Genomic DNA, 22,178 nt, shown 5'->3' on the forward strand with positions numbered 1-22,178 from the left:
TACATGCGCTACGTCATCGATGTAATAACATTGTAAGGGATTAATATTTACACTTGCCGATGTTTGTAAAAGTCAATTTGGGCCAATTAGGATTTATACTTTATGACAATAGCGGTTTAAATGATGTGCACTGATGACAAATGAACTTAATTGGGTGTGATTACTGCGAAGTTAGCGAGAAGGGCAAGTGCGAATCACAGTTGGAACCAGGTTTGTTGTTTTTTTTTATTTCAGAAATGTTTCCATTATTTTTTCTTCGATCGGTTCACATCAATATTCTATATATGAGATATTTTGCATTCTGTTTAATAGTAATCATGCTTTCTACGTGGCTTATGCGGGATTCCCCAGGCCTGAAACGTAAAGCTGACGATATTGATAGTGATGACATGATCGACAGTTCAAATAAGAAATCATTCAAAAAGTTAAATTATCAAAATAATTTCAGTTGGTACAAACAAGATGCAGATAAAAAATGGCACTGCGAAGTTTGTAGATGTGCTAAGTTGGACAACGCCTACGCCCTTGGACATGACCAACCAGCAAAAACAACCAATCATCAGAGACATGGCTTGTGTAAGTATTTATTAAAACAATAGAAGCATTGCTTAGTCCGCAGATAAATCAATTCAAAGTGGTATTAATTTTAAGGTGTCTGGTTTTATATATTTTAAAACATGTTGTAATATATGCCCACATTATTTTAAATGACAGCTGAAAATGATGAGATACTGTGAAATATTATTAAAGAAATATGTGTATTTTCAACAAAATATTTTTCAGCAAATCAGCACAAGGCCGCCTTGGAGAGACAGTTCTGCGTTCCCAGGAACCCATGAGGAAAATCGTACTGGCCAAACTGTCCAAGGATGACAAGCTTGACCCCAAGCTCCTTAAGACTGCCTACCACCTGGCTAAGCGGGAGCTCCCCAAGGAGGAATTTCAGTACCACCTCCAGCTTGCCGGGGCCATAGGTGCTGATCTTGGCCATCTCATGAATCACCCTCTTACACATCAAACAAGAGTGTAACTGAGTTACAAGATGCCATCATGTATCATGTATTTAAATTCTGATATATATGTATGTGTGCATGATAGGTTAACCGTTTGCATGTAATAAAATGTTTGAAACTTGACTTTTTTTAAAGGTATATACAACAAATTAATTCCAACTAAAAACAACCAGTATGACTATTTTAAAAACAATTTAAACACCTATTTAAATGCATAGAAAAGTTGTCCAGGACACACCAGAACCCACCATTTGACAATTAAAATCTCAAATTGTTCCGACCTACAGGAGGGGGAACCACCCTCCCGCACCCTCCCCAGTTCTCACTTCTCCCTAAAATTTCTATCTAGGATGAGCCCTCTAGGATGAGTACATTATACCAATAATATAGGCATGTATGGGTGGATCTGGCTGGTTTTCAAATGGATCCGAGCTCTAATGGATATCTAGATACTGTACAAGTTTCATCGAGATACAATCAAAACTGAAGACTGTATCATGTTCACAAGCAATCGTTTACAGACACACTGATTCTTTATACTTTCAAGGCCCATAATCTAGGCATGCATGGGTGGATCTGGCTAGTTTTTGGAAAGGAAACAAGCTCTAATGGATATCTAAATACTGTTCAAGTAAAATCGCACCGTCCGCCCGTAAGTCCCGCTCAATAACTTGTGTCCGGGCTGTAACTTTCCCTTATATGGACAGAATTCAAGACCATGTGTCACGTACAAGACCCTGTCCCTATCTAAGGTCAAGGTCACACCAAGTGTTTATACACAATGGAATGCTGCATATAAGGAAATAGAGTATAGGTTGTCGTGTCCGGGCTGTAACTTTCCCTTGTATGGACAGATTTTGAAATAACTTGCCACATGTGATTGACATACCAAGATGCGTCGCGTGCATGACCCGTGTCCCTACCTCTAAGGTCAAGGTCACAGTTTGGTGTTTATTCACAATGGAACGCTTCATATTAGGACATAAAGTATAGGTTGTCGTGTCCGGGCTGTAACTTTCTCTTGTATGGACATATTCTAAAAATAACTTGCCACATATGTTCGACATACCAAGACAATATGTCGCGTGCAAGACCTGTGTCCCTACCTCTAAGGTCAAGGTCACACTTAGGTGTCTATTCACAATGGACTGTAACTGTTTCTTGTATGGACAGATTTTAAAATAACTTGCCATAACTTGTATGTGTTTGATATACCAAGACGATGTGTGCGTGCAAGACCCATGTCCCTACCTCTAAGGTGAAAGATACACTTAGTGTTTATTCACAATGGAATGATGATTATAATTTATAAGGACATAAGAATGTAGATTGTCAAGTATGGGTGGTATTTTTTATGTTAAAAAGGCAATTTAAAATAACTTGCCATACGTATTTGATTGATCTTTATCTTTTCATGTACTGACCTTGTTTATAGGTCAATGTTACATTCGTGGGCAATCGTCACATACTGTGACAGCTCTTGATTATACTTTCAAGGGCTATAATCTAGTTATGCATGGCCGGATCTGGCTGGTTTTTGAAAGGAACCGAGCTCTGATAGATATCCAACTACTGTACAATTTCATCAAGATACAATCGAAACTGACGACTGGATCATGTTCACAAGCAATTGTTTTTACATGCACAGACTCACACCACACCATCGCATAAACTCTTCTGCTTTTTTGCCAGTAGAGCTAAAAACTTGATTGCTTCTAAACCGTTAACGTCATGGCTCTCATTTAGGTTGTCAACTATCAACCTTTCTGTGAAACATTGTCTGCGACCAATAATTGCAAGCAGTCTATTGAAAATCGCAAATAATAGTATCACTAATTGAAAGTTTTCACCATGCAGAAAATATCTAAAACACATTTTTGTCTTTGAAGATGTTCACTACGAACAGAGTTTGCATATCGCAATTCAAGACTGAGATTAAAAATTGGTTCAAAACTCCAAATGCGCAAGAGGCAATGCAATAGAACAATGACAATGTACACTGATTTGACCTTCACAAGGGAAGTCCCAACATGCTTTCTGAATAAAAACCCTTTCATAAACGGATAAAATTCATAATGCGCAGAAAATGCATGGCTCAAATCAACTTAGTTTGGTATGGTCACTTAATTATTACTAGTTTTCTAAAAATGCAGGTGATACGCAACTAACACAAATTGCAAGGATCCTCCACCTTGTTCAATGACATTGACATTAAGCCTCCCACGTTTAATCATGTTTCATACAAATTCCTTTCATATGTGACACACAATTCTTTTTCCTTGTATAGCGACTCTGACCTTGAATTGACAGTTCAATGGTTTATGTACATCACCTGTATGAATAGAATACATTTCGTTTTCGTTTAGACAGAATGACGTTTACACAGTAAATCAGCTATTAGTGTTCGTAAATAAAATAAACCACACAAACAAATAAAGTTTATTATCTGAAACGTTTCGGCGTGACGCCTTCATCAGTAGATATAAACAAACAATATAAACAGGAAGTTAGGTCAATGGCATAGAACTGCGGCACGTCATTTGGAGCAAAATAAGTGACAATGCAAAAGATATATGTGTTTGCTAATAAATCTAGGAAGATGTTTTTGTAAATCAGTTAAACCAAACCGATCGCAATCTCTTCGAAGACAGTCTTTTTGCAACAACTCAATGGCAGCTTCAGACAGTGAGTTTCAAACACTCCAAAGCATTTTTTACAAGCGTATTTAAAGATTCAGATAAATTGACCAGTTAAAGTGGTCAATGCAAGTTGCACGTATCATCGATGCTTTGCAAGATGAGTAATTTGTTGCATGCGCACCGTAAAATAATACGCCATTACTGACAACGACAGACATTTATTCTTTGATTTGTGAAGTTGATAAACAATTTTATATGGTGTATTTCTGTGGAGCAAAAGCCACGCTCATTCAATGTTGAGAAACCTGGATGAAACAAACTTGTACGTTAAATGATATATGTTGTTTATTTCATGTAAATAGAAATCAGAGTATAAACATGCACAGTGAATATAAGTCAATTAAATCAACACCTTAAAGCTGCACTCTCACAGATTTACCATTTGGACAACTTCTTTTTTGTTGTCTTGGAATGAGCCAATTTTTGCAAAGTATCTGCAAAGCAGTGATGTAATACTACTGACAAAGGATCAGATGGCAGATTTTCATATTTTTGTTCAAAAATGTATGTTTTATGGCTAAAAGCTAAACTAACACTCTAAGAAAAATGCATAAAACATCACCTTTTGAACAAAATATGAAAATCTGCGACCTGATTTTTGACAGAAGTCTTAAATCACTTTGCTGTTTGCGGATTTTTACAAAAAATGGCTCATTCCAATACAAGAAATTTATATAAAAAGATGAATTTAAACAACTTTGGTAGATTTGACGCAAGTTGGTATTGAAAGTCTGTAGAAAAACACCCATAAGAAACATGCATTTTTTTGTGAATGGTCTTCAAAATCATTTTAGCCATTGCTCACATTAGTATCTATGATGTTATGAAAACCCAGTAGCTCGACATGAGCTAAGGTTAAAAAAAGATAAAAAAAGGGTTAATTAAACTAAATATTCTCTTAACAACATTTATACATGTATCATTCATGACTGCACTACACTGTGTTTGCCTCACCAAAAGTTTCCCTCAAGCGTTTAAGTTTAGCTCTGTTGCATTCAATTTGTATTTTCAAATTATATCTCTGTACATTAATATCTAGAGAAGACAATTTTAGCTTTTCAATTTGTTGAAGGGCACGCTGAATTATTCCTTTCTTGGTTGGTCTGTTCAGCATTATCCATTTGATAGGAGAATATACCACCTTTCCAAGTTCAAGAAACAAATTTGACATCTCATGTCGTCTTTTGCGTTCTAAGGAATTATGCATTACTCCTCTTAGTTCCCTGTCACCACACTGTGCTTGCTCCTTTTTCATTTTCTTCATTCTTTTTTCTGTGCATAACTCCTGGAAAAAACACACAACATAAAGCAGGTTTAATAGTGCTAGTTTTTTTTTGTATTAAAGTACAAAATTATAAAAACAACAACAACAACATTAATTACGATCTAGTAGGAAAAGGCCAGCCAGGCTAGTAGTTTCCCAGCCAAGAAATAACACTTAAAGCCGGAGCCATTTTTTTTAAAAAACATTCATTGTATAACAAGAGCCCCGATTACAGTCATGACATATGCTCCTGATTTGGCTTTGTCAGAAAGCCATTATCATAATTATTACAGCACGAAATATATATAATTTGCAAATTATTTATGCTACCTAATGGCAATTAATTATTCATTTCGTATGAAAGGTAAATTTATGGCACAATTTAAAGGGACTGTACACCAGATTGGCACCAAAATAGTTTTTTCTGTAACTAATCTCAGGACAATTATTTAATAAAATGTTTTACTCTTTGTTATCATAAATGTAAAAAACACAACCTAAATGTAAAAACAAATTGAGGCAGTGACCGGGTTCGAACTGGTGTTGCCAAATTTGCAGTCTGGACAGTGTTGTATCCACTGTGCTATGAAGGCTTACCCTAAACAGTTGGAATATTTAAGCTATATACCTAACTGTATAGTAATATCACATGATAACATCAACTAGGCTAGCCAATCACACATAAGGAATAAATTCTACTAGGTAGACATTCCTAGTAAACTTTTTTTAAATGAAAACTAAGAAAATACTGCGAAAACAAATTAATTGTAAAATATGTGGTATTTCAGATAGTAAGGTTCAATGCATTGTACACATCAATACCAATGTCATTTTTCGACAATTTTCCTCTTTTTTTTGCTATTTCATCATACGGAGTACAGCCCCTTTAATGCCTACAAGGATTGTCTGAACAACCATGTTAAAGCTATCAACTGGACACACTCCCAGTTCAATGTCTATTGACATTCTGAGGCCTAAAAAAAATTTGTTTGGTTAGGGTTACATCCTTAAAAAAATTAGGTAGGGTAGGTAGGCTTTTTTTTATTTTTTTTATTTTTTTTTATTAGGTTTTTCATTTTTTCGGGGTAACCCGAACCAAATGTATTTTTTTTTTAGGCCTGACCTGAAAATCAGTAGAGTTCATCAGCTGGTCCTGACCAACATGCCTACCAAGTTTAAGGACAGTAAGACCAAGCATACTGAAGAAATCAATTGGATAAACTTTTGGTGTCCAAAATCAACAGAATCCTGGCATTTTTTCCTCTTCATAAATACATATGTAGGTGTTATCTGCTAGTCAGAACTAACCTCCATACCAAATTTTGAAACCACTGGACAAAGCCTACTCTAGTTTTAAACTGAACAAGCTTTTGTTTTCAAGGTAATCATGACCATGACATTTAACCTACTGACAACAAAATATCAGGGTCATCTCCTTGAAAGGACAAGTTTTTGGACTGTAGGACCAAGTCAATTATTGTTTATTGAAGGATATCATATTATATTAGATGTATATTCAAATGCATGGGATTGATGCAAAAAAGAGTACTTTTAATGCTTAAGTTTGTCTTACCAGGTACTTGATTTTTATGATCAAAACAAAAGATTGTGTGAAAGAAGGATATTATAATTTGATATTTTGGTGTTTTGCCACTTGGCCGCATGTCATTACTTAAAAAAAAACACACTAAATATTGCTTATATTTTTATGTGTACACATGCGTCTGATTTTTTTAATCATTTAAGGACAAGTTTAGCATAACATCAAACAAGAGGGCCCTAAAGGCCCTGTATCGCTCACCTGATCCAATTCAAGTGTGAAAGTGTGATCTATGAACTTTAGATCATATAAGTCAAAGTAAGATGGTGAATTGGTTGTATGGGCATTACCGCATACCAATTCAGGTTATATGGTGCCAAACAGGACTCAAGATTTGGGTTTCACATCTCATTCACATCCAAATATAATCATGAGGTATGGAATCAAAACATTTTTACCTGCTGGAATTAAAAAATATGTATTACTTAGATCCTTCCTAGTGACAAAGTTTTTTTTTAATATCACGGATGATTTTTTAATATCACGGATGACCCAGTTGCAAACCTTACCTTGCTGTAATAAGTACATTCTGACCAGGTTTCATATAGATAAAGTAGAAAATATGGCCTCAACAGTGTTTTAACAATGTTTTCTATGATTTGACTTCATGGCCTAGTTTTTGAACTCAGGTTACCCAGTTTCAAACTTGACATAGACTTCATAAACACAAACATTCTGACATAGTTTCATGGTGATCAAAGAGAAAATGTAACCTCTACAGTGTTACAAAGTGTTTTTTTATGATTTGACCTAGAGGCCTGGTTTTTGACCCCTGATTAGCCAGTTTCAAAATCTACCTAAAGATCATCAAGAATAACATTCTGATAAAGTTCCATGAACATATGGTCATAAATGTGGCCTCTAGATTGTTAACAAGCTTTTCCTGTTATTTGACCTGGTGACCTAGTTTTTGACAGCACATGACCCAGATTTGAACTTGGCCTAGAGCTAATCAATATTAAAATTCTGACTAAGTTTCATGAACATACAGTCATAAATGTGACCTCTAGAGTGCTAACAAGCTTTTCCTATGATTTGACCTGGTGACCTAGTTTTTGACCGCACATTACCCTGATTTAAACTTGACTTAAAGATTATTAATATGATCATTCTGACCAACTTTCATGAGGATATAGTCCTAAATGTGACCTCTAGAGTGTTAACAAGCTTTTCCTTCAATTTGACCTGGTGACCTAGTTTTTGACCGCACATGACCCACAGTTGAACCTGACCTAGAGATTATTACTATTAACATTGTGACCAAGTTTCCTAAAGATACAGTCATAAATGTGACCTCTATAGTGTTAACCAGCTTTTCCTTTAATTGACCTGGTGACCTAGTTTTAACCCCAGATGACCCAATATCAAACTCATCAAAGATTTTATTGAGGGTAACATTCTGACCAGGTTTCATTAAGATTATGCCCAAATTGTGACCTCTAGAGTGTTAACAGTCAAATTGTTGTCGACGGACGACTACAACAGATGACCCACAGGGCAATCACAATAGCTCACCTTGAGCACATCGTGCCTCTATTAAGTTTAACCATTTTAATCACTCTCATTTGCCCGATGTTGCGTGGTCATGTGATGAGAGGAAAACCAGAGTACCCGGAGGAAACGCACTTGTCCGACTTGGTGACCACAAAAACTATTTTAAAGTAAGGGGGGGAAAGATATAAATGCAAACCAAAGGCTATAACTAGGATGGTTGTGATGGTAACAGGTTATTACCTCCTTTTCGTTAGGTATTTAATATGCATAAAAAAATTGAGTACAATATTTTATTTTTTTATAATTCTACAGAAGTGCCAAGTAATTTTAAAATCCTACAGTATATATTTTTCCTTTTAAGGTGGCAAATACAAACAATCAGTTGTCAGTTGTCATACCATTGGCTATGGTTTCAAACTTAGGTTAAAAAAAAACAACATTTGGTTCGGGTTACCCGACCCTACCTACGGAATAGGTGCCGACCCTACCATTTTTATAGTCATTTTGAAAAAAAATAGTGAAAAACTAAAAAAAAAAATATTTTTTTTTTAAATTGCTTTTCACTTTGTTGAAAACCTTAAATGCATATACCGAAGATAACTTTAACACCATTATCCAATGATGAAAATGACATTCTTATATAAAGCCTAATAAAAAAAGAAAAAAAAAGCCTACCTATATTTTAAAAGGATGTAACCCTAACCAAACTTTTTTTTTTAGGCCTTATGTAAGGAAATGAGCAGAATTTCAAACACTTATATGCACAAGAACAAAACAGAACGGCTGATTGGTAAGAAGACGCAATGTAAGCTTTTGCTTAATTTTGTATTAACAGTGGCGACTCTTACCTTTCCATGCTGAGGGAATTTTGCAAGGTGATTTATCGTTTTCTTTCCCGAATAATCATGCTCAAGAGCAATCCATTGTTTCAGCATTTTTGACCTGAACTCCTTTGAACCATCCCAGTCTGTTAGGACATCAACATCAGAGTCAAATTCATCGTGAACAATTTTACACAGCTCGTCTGGCTGGTCAACTTGTTGCTTCTGTTTCGAGTTTGATTTTGCTTTCTTTATGTTTTTTTTACCCTTACTGAGGATAATGGGTTTTTGCCTGGATTTTCCCACCTTACGAATGTGTCTACACTGAACCTTAAAAGATGAATAAGGATTTTCTTTGCAACCATCAGATGATATTTGTGAAGCAACTTGCTTGTCAGAACAATATGTTTTGCTGCATTCAAAGTCAAAGCTAATATTTGGCACATTTAAATATTTTTCTTGTTCCTCTTGCATTTTTCGATTTTTTCGTACAGTTTCATCGCCATCTACATTATTGGACTCGCCATCTACATTATTGGACTGAGTAAGGTCATTGTGGGATACAATATGTTCAATACATGGTCGTTTCCTTTCTCCTTTCGCTGAATCCTGGACAACAACATGTTTAGGGCTATGACGATCACTACGTTGATTATGTACTAGACGTATACCCTCGTCACACCTCGGGATCTGTATGAAAGGATTCTTTCTATCTTTATTTTTACATTGCAAAGAATGACACTGTCCAAACAACTCAGCAAAGTTTAAGTTAGCTAATGAGTCTAATTTCATATTAGTATTAACTCGCTGTACGCCAAACTGAGAGAAGTTCTGTATTTTGTTTTGTTCTAAGCATTGCTTTATTGATGATATTTTGCCAAACGACTGATCAGTTGAATTGAGACTTTCTGAGTTTTTAGCTATGGAATCATTTAATTGTGATGCTGACAGGATGCCTTTGTAATTGGTGACTAATGGCTTGGTGTTTCCAATTAAAACTGTTCCATTGCCATTATCATAAAGATTATCATGTTCTTCTTTTATTTCGGGCTTTATAACGATATTGGTCCACTTTGGTTTGGCCCATTTATCACAATTATTTTCATCACCAATGATATCGGTAAGATAACAAGATGGTGCTGACGACTGTGCGCCCATGTGCATTTCATTTTCGGACTTTACAAGCTGATTACAGTTGTCAAACACTGTTTTTTCCTCATCTTTTAGTCCAAGATCTATCTCTTCATAATCAGACGAATCATAATCGCTGGCTACTTCAACCTTGAACTGATAGCGTGGGTCAAGGCACTCACTAAACATTTCATTACTATTGTATGTAGCCTGTGTCATGTTTAGATCTGAAAAGATATATTGATACAATTTAACATCAACATCTATGGCACAAGTCATCGTGCTAGAAGCTCAACACGAAAGTTGAAAAATAAACAAATATTAAATAAAATGAATGCATGCATTCTTTTATCAAGTTGCAAGTATCGCTTTTAAAGGCAGGAATAATTTGAGATATATACATGTATCAAATCATGACTATATAGTTTATTTATGAAAAAATGGCAATAAATGTAATTATAAATGTACAAAACAGTCATGTACACTTTCATATATATTGTTGGATCAACGTGTTTTCGGAATGGTACAACATAGGATAGAGAGTGTTATGACCATGACCTTTGACTCTATGACCTCTAAATCCATAAAAGTCCTCAGTTGGTCACCAAAAATCTAAATGTCATGTTTGAGGGCCCGATGACCCCTTAAGTCAAGAGGGGTCATCTACTGGTCAGGCCCGGCCTTCATGTCAAGTTTGATGACCATAGGTCCAGGAATTGTTGAGTTTGCTTTCAAGATCACTGTGGCCTTGACCTTTGACCCCTAATATCAATAGGGGTCATCTACTGGTCAGGCCCAACCTTCAAGTCAAGTCTGAGGGCCATGGGTGCAGGCATTGTCGAGTTATCACTCAGACAACCTTTACCATTCAAGGTCACTGTAACCTTGACCTTTGACCCAATGACCCCCAAAAACAATAGGGGTCATCTACTGGCCAAGCCCAACTTCCATATCAAGTTTGATGACCATAGGTCTAGGCATTGTTGAATTATCACTCGGATAAACTTTAAAATTATTTTACCATTAAAGGTCACTGTGACCTTGACCTTTGACCTGATAAGCCCTAAAATCAATAGGGGTCATCTACTGTTCAGGCCCAGCCTTTATATTAAGTTTGATGACCATACATCCAGGAATTGTTGAGTTATCACTCGGACAAGCTTTGGTCTACCGACAGACGGACGGACGGATGGACGGACCGACCGACCGACATGTGCTAAGCAATATACCCCTCTTCTTCACAGGGGGGCATAATTACAGTCACATTACATCAGCATATTAGCCCTACAAGTGCTCATGCTGACATCCTCATTATTTTAATGTAGCCTTATTGTTCTTGTAAGAACAATGTCAATAATTGTGCAAAATACTGAGTCAACTGAATAAAGGGTATAGAAGTTCCCAATTTGCCCTAAAACTTTAACATGCCCTGAAACTTTAACCAAAGTTCCTATGTAAATCAAGGGCCATAATTTGTGTTGAAGATAATATGGATTTATGTTACCTCATTTTGTGATGATCATGAACTACTATGTGAAGTAGTACAGTAAGTGAATTGAATGAAGTGTATTTAAGTTATTACTTAATACCTCAACCTGCCTTTAACTTCAACTTTAGTCAATCAGGGCTGAGGGGCCATATTTTGTATTAAGGATAATATTGAGTATTGAAGGGTATTGGGAGTTATAAGTTAAAAGCCAACCTGCCTTACAGCTTCTTCAAATAGTCGAGCTAAAATGCTTGGTAGTAATGATAGCCATGACTGCATGTCAAAAAGGGGGAAAATCTTCCTGTATAAAACTACAAGGCGCAATGCGGAACGCTACATTATAGCTTTGCCATTGATAATTAGGTTCTTTTTCCAAATGGATGTTTGGTTAGGCCTAAAAAAACAAATTGTTTGGTTAGGGTTACATCCTTTTCAAAAATAGGTAGGGTAGATAGGCTTTTATTTATTTATTTATTTTTTTTTTATTAGGCTTTATATAAGAATGTCATTTTCATCATTGGAGAATGGTGTTAAAGTTATCTTCTGTATAAGCATTTAAGGTTTTAAACTACATATTGAAAAGCAAAAAAAAAAAGATTTTTTTTTTTTTTTTTTTTTTTTTTTAGTTTTTCATTTTTTTTGTTCAAACTGACTATAATCAAAGCGCTGAAAGCGCTGCAAGACTGTCGGTGACGTAACTGAAGCAAGCAAACACTACCGCAAAGTTCTTTCAAATGAAACGTGATCAAATGATTTCATACAAATGATGAACACTCTTTAAGGTAGATGAAGAAGGATAAATGTGATTAAAATAAGCACAAATATATTGGCCCTACTTAATCATGTATCCAATGGCCTACAAGATTCTAAATTCAAATTCCCCAATTTTGAACCGCTTTAAATTAGTTAAATGCATATTCATTATGTTAAAATCGCTTCAATTTATGACGTCGCTTATAACAGTTTCAGTATACAATTACATTCCTTTATTTCATTAGGGTCTGTTGAAGCCAATGTCTTTAAAATGCAAATACAATACAAACTATACCCAAGATTCAAGGGACATAATAAAAATATAACTTTAAAATGATGCTCTTTCAAGCCTAAAAATGCCTCCCAGAACTTCTATCAACAGAGTCCACATATCTACAAAATTTGTGCTCGAGTTACTTTCTTTGATATAAAAGTGAAAACAAATCTGCATGGTGCTGTGGCATCATACCAGGAAAAAAACTAATATCTTTAAAATTTGTTTTCTAGTTTGCTTTTATTATAAGTGTTAATAAATCTGCATGGTGCTGAAGAAAAAAAACTAATGTCTTAAATTTCAAACCTGCAGCATTAATTAGCGCCATGTTGTCAAGAATATCTGGACAATTGAATGAAATATGCATGGACCGAAATGACAGCTGGTTTTTCATTGACAAAAGATGCCTTTGAGGCAGTTTTAAGATTATGCTATTCAAAGTATGAGGGTAGTTGGTACAGTTTTCACTCATATTCAGATGACGGCTGATATTTGCTGATAAACATGTATCCTCTTAGCAGCAGGGAATAAGTAAATGACATAGTTTTAATGACCAATATTGGAGATGTGACCTTGACCTCCAAATCCAAAGGGGTCATCTGCTGGTCACCCCAAACCTAAATTTCAAGTTTGAAGGCCATGGGTGCAGACTTTGTCGAGTTGTCACACAAGCAAGCTTTTTGCGTTCAATGGTCTGTGACAAATCAATAGGGCTCACCTTTGTCCAGTCATTATTAGTACAACCTTTAAGCATTCAAGGTCACTGTGACCTTGACTTTTGACCCAATGACCCCTTAAATCAATAGGATCTTCTAATAGTCAGACTTAGCCTCCATGTTGAGTTTGAGGGCCATAGGTGCAGGCATTGTCAACTTATCAGTCAGATGTATGGTTTGACACCTTCCTGTTCAAGGTCACTGTGACCTTTGACCATTTTACCCCTAAAATCAAAAGGGGTCATCTACTGGTTAAACCAAACTTTCATGTCAAGTTTGACAATAGGTCTAGGAATTGTAGAGTTATCACCCGGAAAGCTTGGGTCTACTGTCAGACAGAAGGAGGTAGCTGCCAACATGTGCAAAGCAATATACTCCTCTTCTTTGAAAGGGGCATAATAAATTGAAATTGATTAAATATTTTTGTTTATTATGTTAATTAACTTACACTACATACAACAAGTACCATTTTGATATTTTCGAATGCTCATTTGGGCATGTACATGGGTTTTGATCTGACTATGAACATGAAACTACATAGTGATGTTCCCTCCTATCAATTCTAAATTTAAATAACCATGAGAAAATTTTTTCACTGCACCATGAATAAATATGTCAAACAAAATAAATGTCAAGTTATTCAAGATTAATTTAACAGTGTTCTTTTGATGATTTCCGTGCATTCCTGACTGCAGGTTTTTCCCATTTTCCCACACAGTTATTTCATATTGGCCTTACAAGGTCAGATCTTGAGTTGGGTCTTCATTGCTGGACACTATCTCTTTATCTCCACAGAAAACACACTGGTGCAAGTTTCACTGCAACAACTGCAAAAAAGTTATATTATATTCTAACTGAACTCTGCATCAATATTCAATTATTTTTTATTGGATTTAGGAAATGTCTTTGTTTTAAAGGGTTCATATAAATTAATGCATTTTTTTCAATTTAATGCATTATCATGCTGGACTCTTTGACATTGATGGTTAAAACAAAGAAGGCATATGATTTGTGTACAGATTAAACATTATTAATTATAAATGTGTTCTTTAATTAATAGACAAGTGGCAACAATTTCCCCAGTTAAAAAAGCTTACATTTGTATATCTGCAGATTAATCATTTGCATTTCTTTTGCTTTGATCATTTTAAGTCAAATGAGTTAGACATGATAATGCATTAAAATAAGAAATATATTTTTGGGCATCAATCTATAGTGTGTGCCTTCAATCTAGAAATAAATTTCTTCTCAACAGATGCTAAATTATAAAAAAATATATAAACCAAGATTTTGATTATGACATACCTGCATAGTTAGTGGTCTCCATAACTGCTCAGAAATGCTCCCTATGACAAACTAAGTGCTGGTGTATGGCTGGGTAATAGTGCTGCTCCAACCAATAGCGCAATTCTTCCTACAGGTGGACCAGCTCCTCAATATGGTTTCTGTCATGGCAGTGATAACAGTATGTAACATGCCCTTTTCTACTTTCCAGAGAATGAATCTTTCAATCTAAATTACAAATTTAAGAACAAATATATACATATGCACATGTAATTTTGTTAAAAACAAACCATTTAGATGCCACAAAACTATAAGATTTTAGGTGAAAATTGAGCCAAATCAAAACATTTAGTCATTTAAAGCTGCACTCTCACAGATTTACTGTTTTTACAACTTTTGTATTTTTTGTCTTGGAATGACCTATTTATTTTGCTAAAATATCTGCAAACCAGTGATATAAGACTACTGACAAAATATTAGATTGCAGACTTCCATATTTCAGGTCAAAAACAAAGGTTTTATGGCTTAAAGCGTTACTAACGGTTTAAGAAAAATGCATAAAACATTTTGAACTTAAATATAAACATTTTCTGACAAATTTATTGTCAGCAATCTTATATGAATGGTTAACATGCATTTTCACATAAATTGGCCCGTTCCAAGACAAAAAATAAATAAAGTAGTCAAAACGTTCAATCTGTAAGAGTGCTGCACTCTCAGTCACAGATTGAAGGTTTTGACAACTTCTTTTACTTTTTGGCTTGAAATAAGCTAATGAAAAGCAGTATGAAAACTGATGAAATAAGACTGCTGACAAAAGATAAGATCATGTTTTTTATATTTACATTTGTAACTATTGGTTTTATGGTTAAAAGCATTACTAACGCTTTACTAATAATGAGATTTTTGGCATAGAACATCATCTTTTGACCGTATTAAAATAAGAAAACAGCATTCCAATATTTTCAGTTGTCTTTTTTGACTGAATTAATATAAGAAAGCAGCGATCCACTTTTTCCAGTTGTCTGTTATGTCCAGTGTTCAGAAATTCGCATAAAATAATTCATTACAAGACCAAGAAATAAAAAAAGAGTTGGTAAAACAGACAATCTGTGAGAGTGCAGCTTAAACATATGGCTACACAACCAGTACATTCATCAGCTTTACTGATTCGAACCAGGCACATTTATATTGGTAGACTAGCATTTTACCATTCTGTGCTGGCCAGTACAATTCTCATTTGAATTAGAATTCAAAATGTATATACCTTTGTTCTTTTTTTCGCCAACTCTGTTTCAACTGAACTTCCTAAATGAATGAGAAGTTTCAAAAAATAATTACAATATCTCAGTAAATACCTGCATTTATGTGTTTCTTGTGCAATCTGTCAGCTTTGGTAGGCTCAGGTTTCATTTTGTCCACCTCAATACTTGTAATCTTCTAGTCTGATGTCCTGCCATCCAATTTTTAAGTCAGGTCAGGCAGCCATTTCAGCTTTGTTCCAGTTGATTGTATCAGATGATGTTAACAATACTAGCCTTGTATCCAGGCACTTCTCAATCTGAAAGTTTACAAAAGAACATGGCCTGTAATATTTAATAAAAAAAATCATAATTGTTTACTCCTGGATGATGGGTTCTAAAGTAAACCTTTGAGAAAAGATGCTACTTGTATGGTGCTTGAACCCACGACCATGTGAACACTTGCATGGAGATCTGTCAAACTGAGCTAACCGGGTAACCGATTTTTAGGCAGCTCCCAGCTTGGCTCTACAATTGACAGGTGCATTATACATTATAGAGACAATAAATCAAACACTTGAAGCACTAGTCCAGATAATAGTAACTTAACTGATCTTTTTACAAATTTTGAAATGGCATATCCTTCACATACAATTTTTTTGTACCAAAAGTGGGTAGCTATTCCGATTGGGATTCCGGGTCAGATAATTATATATATCTAAAATATGAGTTATGTACGCAAAAAATAAAAGCTGACAAATTATTATGAGTTTGATGAGTGTTTTTCTTCATTTCATACTGTCAAAACATAATGATATAAACTGTTATACATGAAGATCACCGGCAAGGCTGCGGTGCATAGATTTACATAGATGTAAAATGGTTGTGTTTAAATGCATTAAATGCTTGTTTTGTGAAAAAAATCTTTGCACTTACATGGTAATAACTAAAATACGAATATAAACCTTTAATATCTATTTCAAACATATAATACTTATCAAACTACGATTTCAATATCTTTCAACCCCCACCCTGTTTTGCACAAACCCGATTAGACGTAAGGGATTGGAAGAATCCCATATAACACGTCTATTTTTTTAGACTATTGAAGCATAATTATATGTTCTTTTTTGATGGTTGAGACGTTTCAGGTTAAACAATAATTAAAAATGCGAAATAATTTTAGTGAATAATCACCTCTGAATTGAAAGTAACATGAAGATGTTGTAGTGAAGGATTTGCCATATATATATATATATATATATATATATATATATATATATATACACATTTTTTTTTAATCGTAAAAAGAGTCCGTCAACGTACAAATATTTAGACTAAGAGATGTTGATGTACCTTCTAGTCCAAATAATTGTACATTGACAGATTTTTTTACGATTTTTGATACAGCAAATCCTTCACGTACAAATTGTTTTGTACGAAAAGTGGGTAGTCATTCCGATCGGGATTCCGGGTTAAATCATATTGCATCTATAACATATCATAAAAACAAGAAATATTACCAGATAATGTTATTTTATATAAATTCCGTAACCAAAAAGTAATATCAAGCAAATAATTATGAGTTTGATGGTTTTTTCTTTATTTCATTCTGTCAAAACATAACAATATATACATGAAGGGCACCTGCAAGGCTGCAGTTCACAATTTTACAACAATCGGAACATTTCGGCCATCAATTGTAACAACTTGCCATCTTCGGTAAGCTTCGAGATAGTCAATCCCTGTTGGATACTGGCTGAGGTGTTCAGATTGTTTGGCCAAGGCCGAGTTGTTACGATTGTATTATCTCGAAGCTAGTCGGAGGTGGGCGAATTATTACGATTGGGTCAAGTTGTTCCACTTGGAATAATTGTTGTCTGTGTCAGTCAACTTTCCTTTTAATGAAAAGGTAAATAATGTGTTTTAATGCATTAAATGCTTGTTTTTTTTGCAAAATAGCTTTGCACTTCCATGGTAAAATATGAATATAAATCTTAACTTTATTATCCATTTCAACCATAAAATACTTCACTTAATACAATTTCAATATTTTTCAAACACCCCCGCTTTTTGCACAAAACCGTTTAGACGTTAGGGATTGGAAGAATCCCGTATAACACGTCTATTATTTCAGACTAATGTACCTTCGTGTCCGAAATCGATCATTTCCTGGCAGCTCATTTCTGGATTGTCTCCATCTAAATTTAACATTTTTAGACGCATACATTGATGCCATTTTTGCTTCGATTGATGTTAAAGCAATAGCACTAAATACAGGTCGGTTATTTTGTAGAAGAACGTGTTCGAAGTAACATTCAATTTCATTTCCGCATAATCGCCGCCATATTGTATATGACTTCAAAAACTACACCCTATAGTCCAAAATAACAATAGGCATAACGTTGACATACTGTGATAGGTACAATCCAAATAATTTACTCAAACAAATACACTAGTTCGATTGCTGCTGAAAAAAATCACTTGAAACATAAAAGCTATTTCACAAAATATTACATGACATGAACTCTTTAACCGCGTATGATTTATTTCTTAATAGCTTTCATTCATAAAATAAGTTCTTTGCCGGGGTTTGCCGGGTCAGTCTTGAATGCCGGGATATGTGTGACGTCATGTCATGTGGCGTAGCTTACTATTGGATGTAGGGTAAAATGACTTCGTATGTAAATGCTATACTTTCATTATTTTTCATTATTTTGTTCAATAAAACTCACCAAATTGCAACGGTACAACTATACTAAGAGTAACACGCAATGTTTGTCATAAAAAGGCAATAACGCGTTAAATACACATAAGCAGGTACTTGACGCCCCACATTCACGTAAGTAGTTCTGTTGCTACGCAGGTGGTATGTATTATTATATTCATGTTCAATATGTCGTGTCGGGCGACTAGTCGCGTTTCTGAAATACCGCTCTCTAAAGACTGTCGGCTTGCAGCCGACAGTCTAAAAACGTTAGGGTCGGCGCCTATTCCGTAGGTAGGGTCGGGTAACCCGAACCAAATGTATTTTTTTTTAGGCCTTAGTATGCATTAAAAAAAGCTTTCTACCACTTAATTGTTTTGTTTGGAGCAGATCTATAGTAAAAAAAAAGATCAAATATTTTAACCAAAATTCATGAAGGTAAAACTTTTGAAAGAAAAAAATGTGCATTCAGATTTGTGTTAAACTGTTAATAGATTAGCAAGTGACTTAGCTGCAGGTTTAATTATTATGATGGGGGTTTGTGTCTCTTAGATTTGACGTTATGACCTATATTTCTGACCAGATGTGATCCATATTCATAACTGTTCAAGACAACGTGCAGACAAGCAATCTTACCAAGTTAAATACTAAATGGATAACAAGAGCTGTCACAGAGACAGCGGGCTTGACTAATCCGTTGCTTTTCAGTGTAAGGATTGAAAAGTTATGGCGAAACATGCATGGATCACTTTAAACTTGGATTAAAGTGATGCCCTTATTTGAATTTAATGCAAACTAGAGTTATCTTACTTGGTTATTTAAGTAGATTGGATGGTTGAGTACCATTGTATAAAGTCTCAATTACATCAAGTAGTTGCTGAGATATTAACCTAGGTATGCTTACATGCGAAACCTTAACCAGAAATTCCAAGTCAAATAATAAAGGCCCATAATATTCATTTTATTTTAAGTGTTATCTACCTTTATTAATTTAGTAGGTAAGATAGTTGGGAATACATATGTTAAGTTTCAATGCAATACATGATGTATTTGCTGAGATATTGACTTAAATGTGGTTACATGCAAAACCTTAACCATAATTTCTATGTCGAATGAAAAAGGGCAATTATTTTGCGTTAAATGCAAACTAGAGTTATCTTAACTTGGTTAATTTTAGTAGGTTGAATGGTTGAGTACTATTGTATAAAGTCTGAATGCAATACATTAAGTAGTTGCTGAGATATTGACCTGTGTGTGCTTACATGCAACACCTTGACCAGAATTTCTAAGAAAATAATAAAGGGCATTTATTTGCATTAAATGCAAACTAGAGTTATACAACTTGGTTAATTAAGTAGGTAAGATGGTTGAGTACCATTGTATAAGGTCTCAATGCAATACATCAAGTAGTTAAAGATATTAACCTATGTGTGCTTATATGCAAAACCTTAACCAGAATTTCTATGTCAAATAATAAAGGCCCATTATTTGCATTATATTCAAATAATCTAACTTCATTTATTTGGTAGGTTAGATAATTGGCAATACATTTCCAATGTTTCAATGCAACAAATGATGTATTTTCTGAGATAATGACTTAAAGGTGCTTACATGCAAAACCTTAACCAATCAATGTTGGACACTGACACCAGGTTGAGTAGTATAGCTCTTCTTATTCTTCAAATAGTCGAGCTAAAAACTATTGAAATATTGACTTGAATATAAACTTTATCACAGAATTATTAACAATATCTGTCGGCCACTGAGTTTTTGACATTTTATGACCCGTAATATTTCCTTGTAAAATCCAGTTAATAAAAGGACTGCATCAGAGATGTGTTTATTAACTTTGATGGTTTATTCTACATAGACACACTCGTCTAATGGTATTTATTGTGAATTCCTAAAAGTTGATGAGCATTTTTTTTTCAAAGAAGAAAACATTACTCTTTCAGGCGTTTTTTTTTTTTCATTTTATGTTTCAGCCCTTTTAGCATAGATTAAATCTAGAACATTATCTTCAAGAAAAGCTTTGGGGTACAAATTAAAGGCAAAGTTTCAGTTTTCCTTATACGCAGACCTATTATACCGACATTCTTATCTTCAAATATAATTTTGGGACTGAGATACTATTATTTTTTAATAAAGACCAATCCTTTTATATGAATCATTCTGTAGTTTACCAGGGCTTTTTCTATAGTACCCACGGGTCCAAATTTCGGACCCATTCCTAAAGCAAAATATAAGATTTTTTTAAGACTGTTAAATTTCCCAATTTCAGCATTTTCACGACAAATTATCCAAAATGTCTAGGGTCTTTTTCCCAAATTGGGCAGAAAAAGCCCTGTATACATGTGGTGAAAAATGAAATATAAATTATTTAAAGAACTATTATTTCCATTCATATGAAACATGAGATTTGTTTTCATATATAGCTTATGTGACAATGTAACGATTTTGATTACCATGAAATGTTTTTGGTGAGTGCTGTAACTGATGTTGGAAGAAGTTGTGGTCAAATCCTTACGTGTATTAGTTTAGTAGGCAAGTGGCATCCCATGCCCCTGAACAACTCGTTTTGTTTGTTGCATAAATCATGTAGAAAATTGCTGTGTTTTTTTCATTTACAGAAAAAATGTATAAAATTTAAGATGGCCACCAAGATGGCCACCAAGATGGCCGCCAAAAAAGGAAAATAAAGCCATTTTAAAAAGATGCATCTCAGGTAAACAGGCAAAAGGTATATATACTAAAATGTATACAACTTATATGATACTGTAATGTAAGATTAAGCCAAAATCAAAATTGTGTTCTTTGGGGTTCTTTGCCTACAATATCTTCCATATTAACTAGCTTGCAATACTTAATAGTACTGTATATATATACGCATTTAAATATGTTACATTGCCTTGTTTTCTGTTTCTGTAGTGTTTTCTTTGTCTTTTATATTGTCTTAATGTATTTGCATGCGATGAAGTATTTTCATTTAACTTGAACGCGAGAAGCAAATAATTAAAAAAAATGAACACAGATTAACACAGGAACACTGTCACGCTACGCCATGTGCTATAACCTCGAATTTGTGTGACAATTTTAATGACCGTTTACGTTTCAACTAGATCCATTCTATTTTTATCTAAAATAGAAAAATAATTGACCTATAATACAAAAGACCTGAAGAACAACAATCATGCAGCGCAATTATATATTTACCTTGGTTTAATAGCTAAACCTGATCTTCTCACGCATGTAAAACTTTTGACTAGGGGGAATAACTTGCAATACTGTAGGGCAGCAGATTTCTGATTGTGTAGAACGTGTTTGACTTGTTTTGGAAAACAATGAGGTTTCGTTCAAAGTACAGTACGTACATGTATGTTTACTTGGTTAGTAATATGCAAATTAGCAAAGCCCGGGCTCTGTGTGGATTGAGTGTTTACTGTATATACTGACCAGCGGACCCCTTCAGAGTTGAGCATGCTTTTCTCTGAATGGATCTGTTGGCCTTGTTTGACGTCGCACGTAATACAACATTGCTTTCTTATTGCATATACAGCCCTTACTGCCTTAGCCTTCTATTAAGTAATCATGATATCGAGATTTAAAGTCATAACCGAAATTGAGCGGCTTGCTCGAAAGTGAAAGAACATTTTTTTCTTCTTATTTAAATTCTGGTCCAGTGGTCCATTAAT

The 22,178-nt window shown here is 34.5% G+C and overlaps 1 protein-coding gene across 4 annotated transcripts; it reads right to left on the reverse strand.

The window, feature by feature from the left end:
- Positions 1 to 3,440: 3,440 nt before the first annotated feature.
- Positions 3,441 to 21,753, reverse strand: LOC128244976 (uncharacterized). Of its 4 annotated transcripts, none has more exons than XR_008263027.1 (4): positions 21,700 to 21,742; positions 15,897 to 16,099; positions 14,560 to 14,699; positions 13,664 to 14,081 (listed from the first exon to the last, which is right to left on the reverse strand). XR_008263027.1 is itself a non-coding variant. In XM_052963152.1 (3 exons), the coding sequence occupies exons 2-3, from the start codon at positions 10,239 to 10,241 to the stop codon at positions 4,647 to 4,649; spliced, it is 1,674 nt and encodes a 557-aa protein (XP_052819112.1). In that variant the 5' UTR covers positions 10,242 to 10,249; positions 21,700 to 21,753; the 3' UTR covers positions 3,441 to 4,646. The 4 variants fall into 4 exon arrangements, 1 of the variants encoding a protein (XP_052819112.1); XR_008263022.1 differs by having other exon boundaries at positions 14,560 to 14,766; XR_008263025.1 differs by lacking the exon at positions 21,700 to 21,742 and adding an exon at positions 17,427 to 17,543 and having other exon boundaries at positions 14,560 to 14,766.
- Between the last annotated feature and the right edge of the window lie 425 nt (positions 21,754 to 22,178).

Source organism: Mya arenaria, chromosome 2, assembly GCF_026914265.1.
Source record: "Mya arenaria isolate MELC-2E11 chromosome 2, ASM2691426v1".
Taxonomy (NCBI): domain Eukaryota; kingdom Metazoa; phylum Mollusca; class Bivalvia; order Myida; family Myidae; genus Mya; species Mya arenaria.

What these genes read in the sequence shown, in the direction of transcription:
- LOC128244976 (XM_052963152.1), bottom strand. Translation starts at nt 10,241, where the DNA reads ATGACACAGGCTACATACAATAGTAATGAAATGTTTAGTGAGTGCCTT. An exon ending in AATTCCCTCAGCATGGAAAG is followed by an intron (nt 4,998 to 8,918) that starts GTAAGAGTCGCC and finishes TGTTTTTTCCAG; the next exon opens with GAGTTATGCACAGAAAAAAG.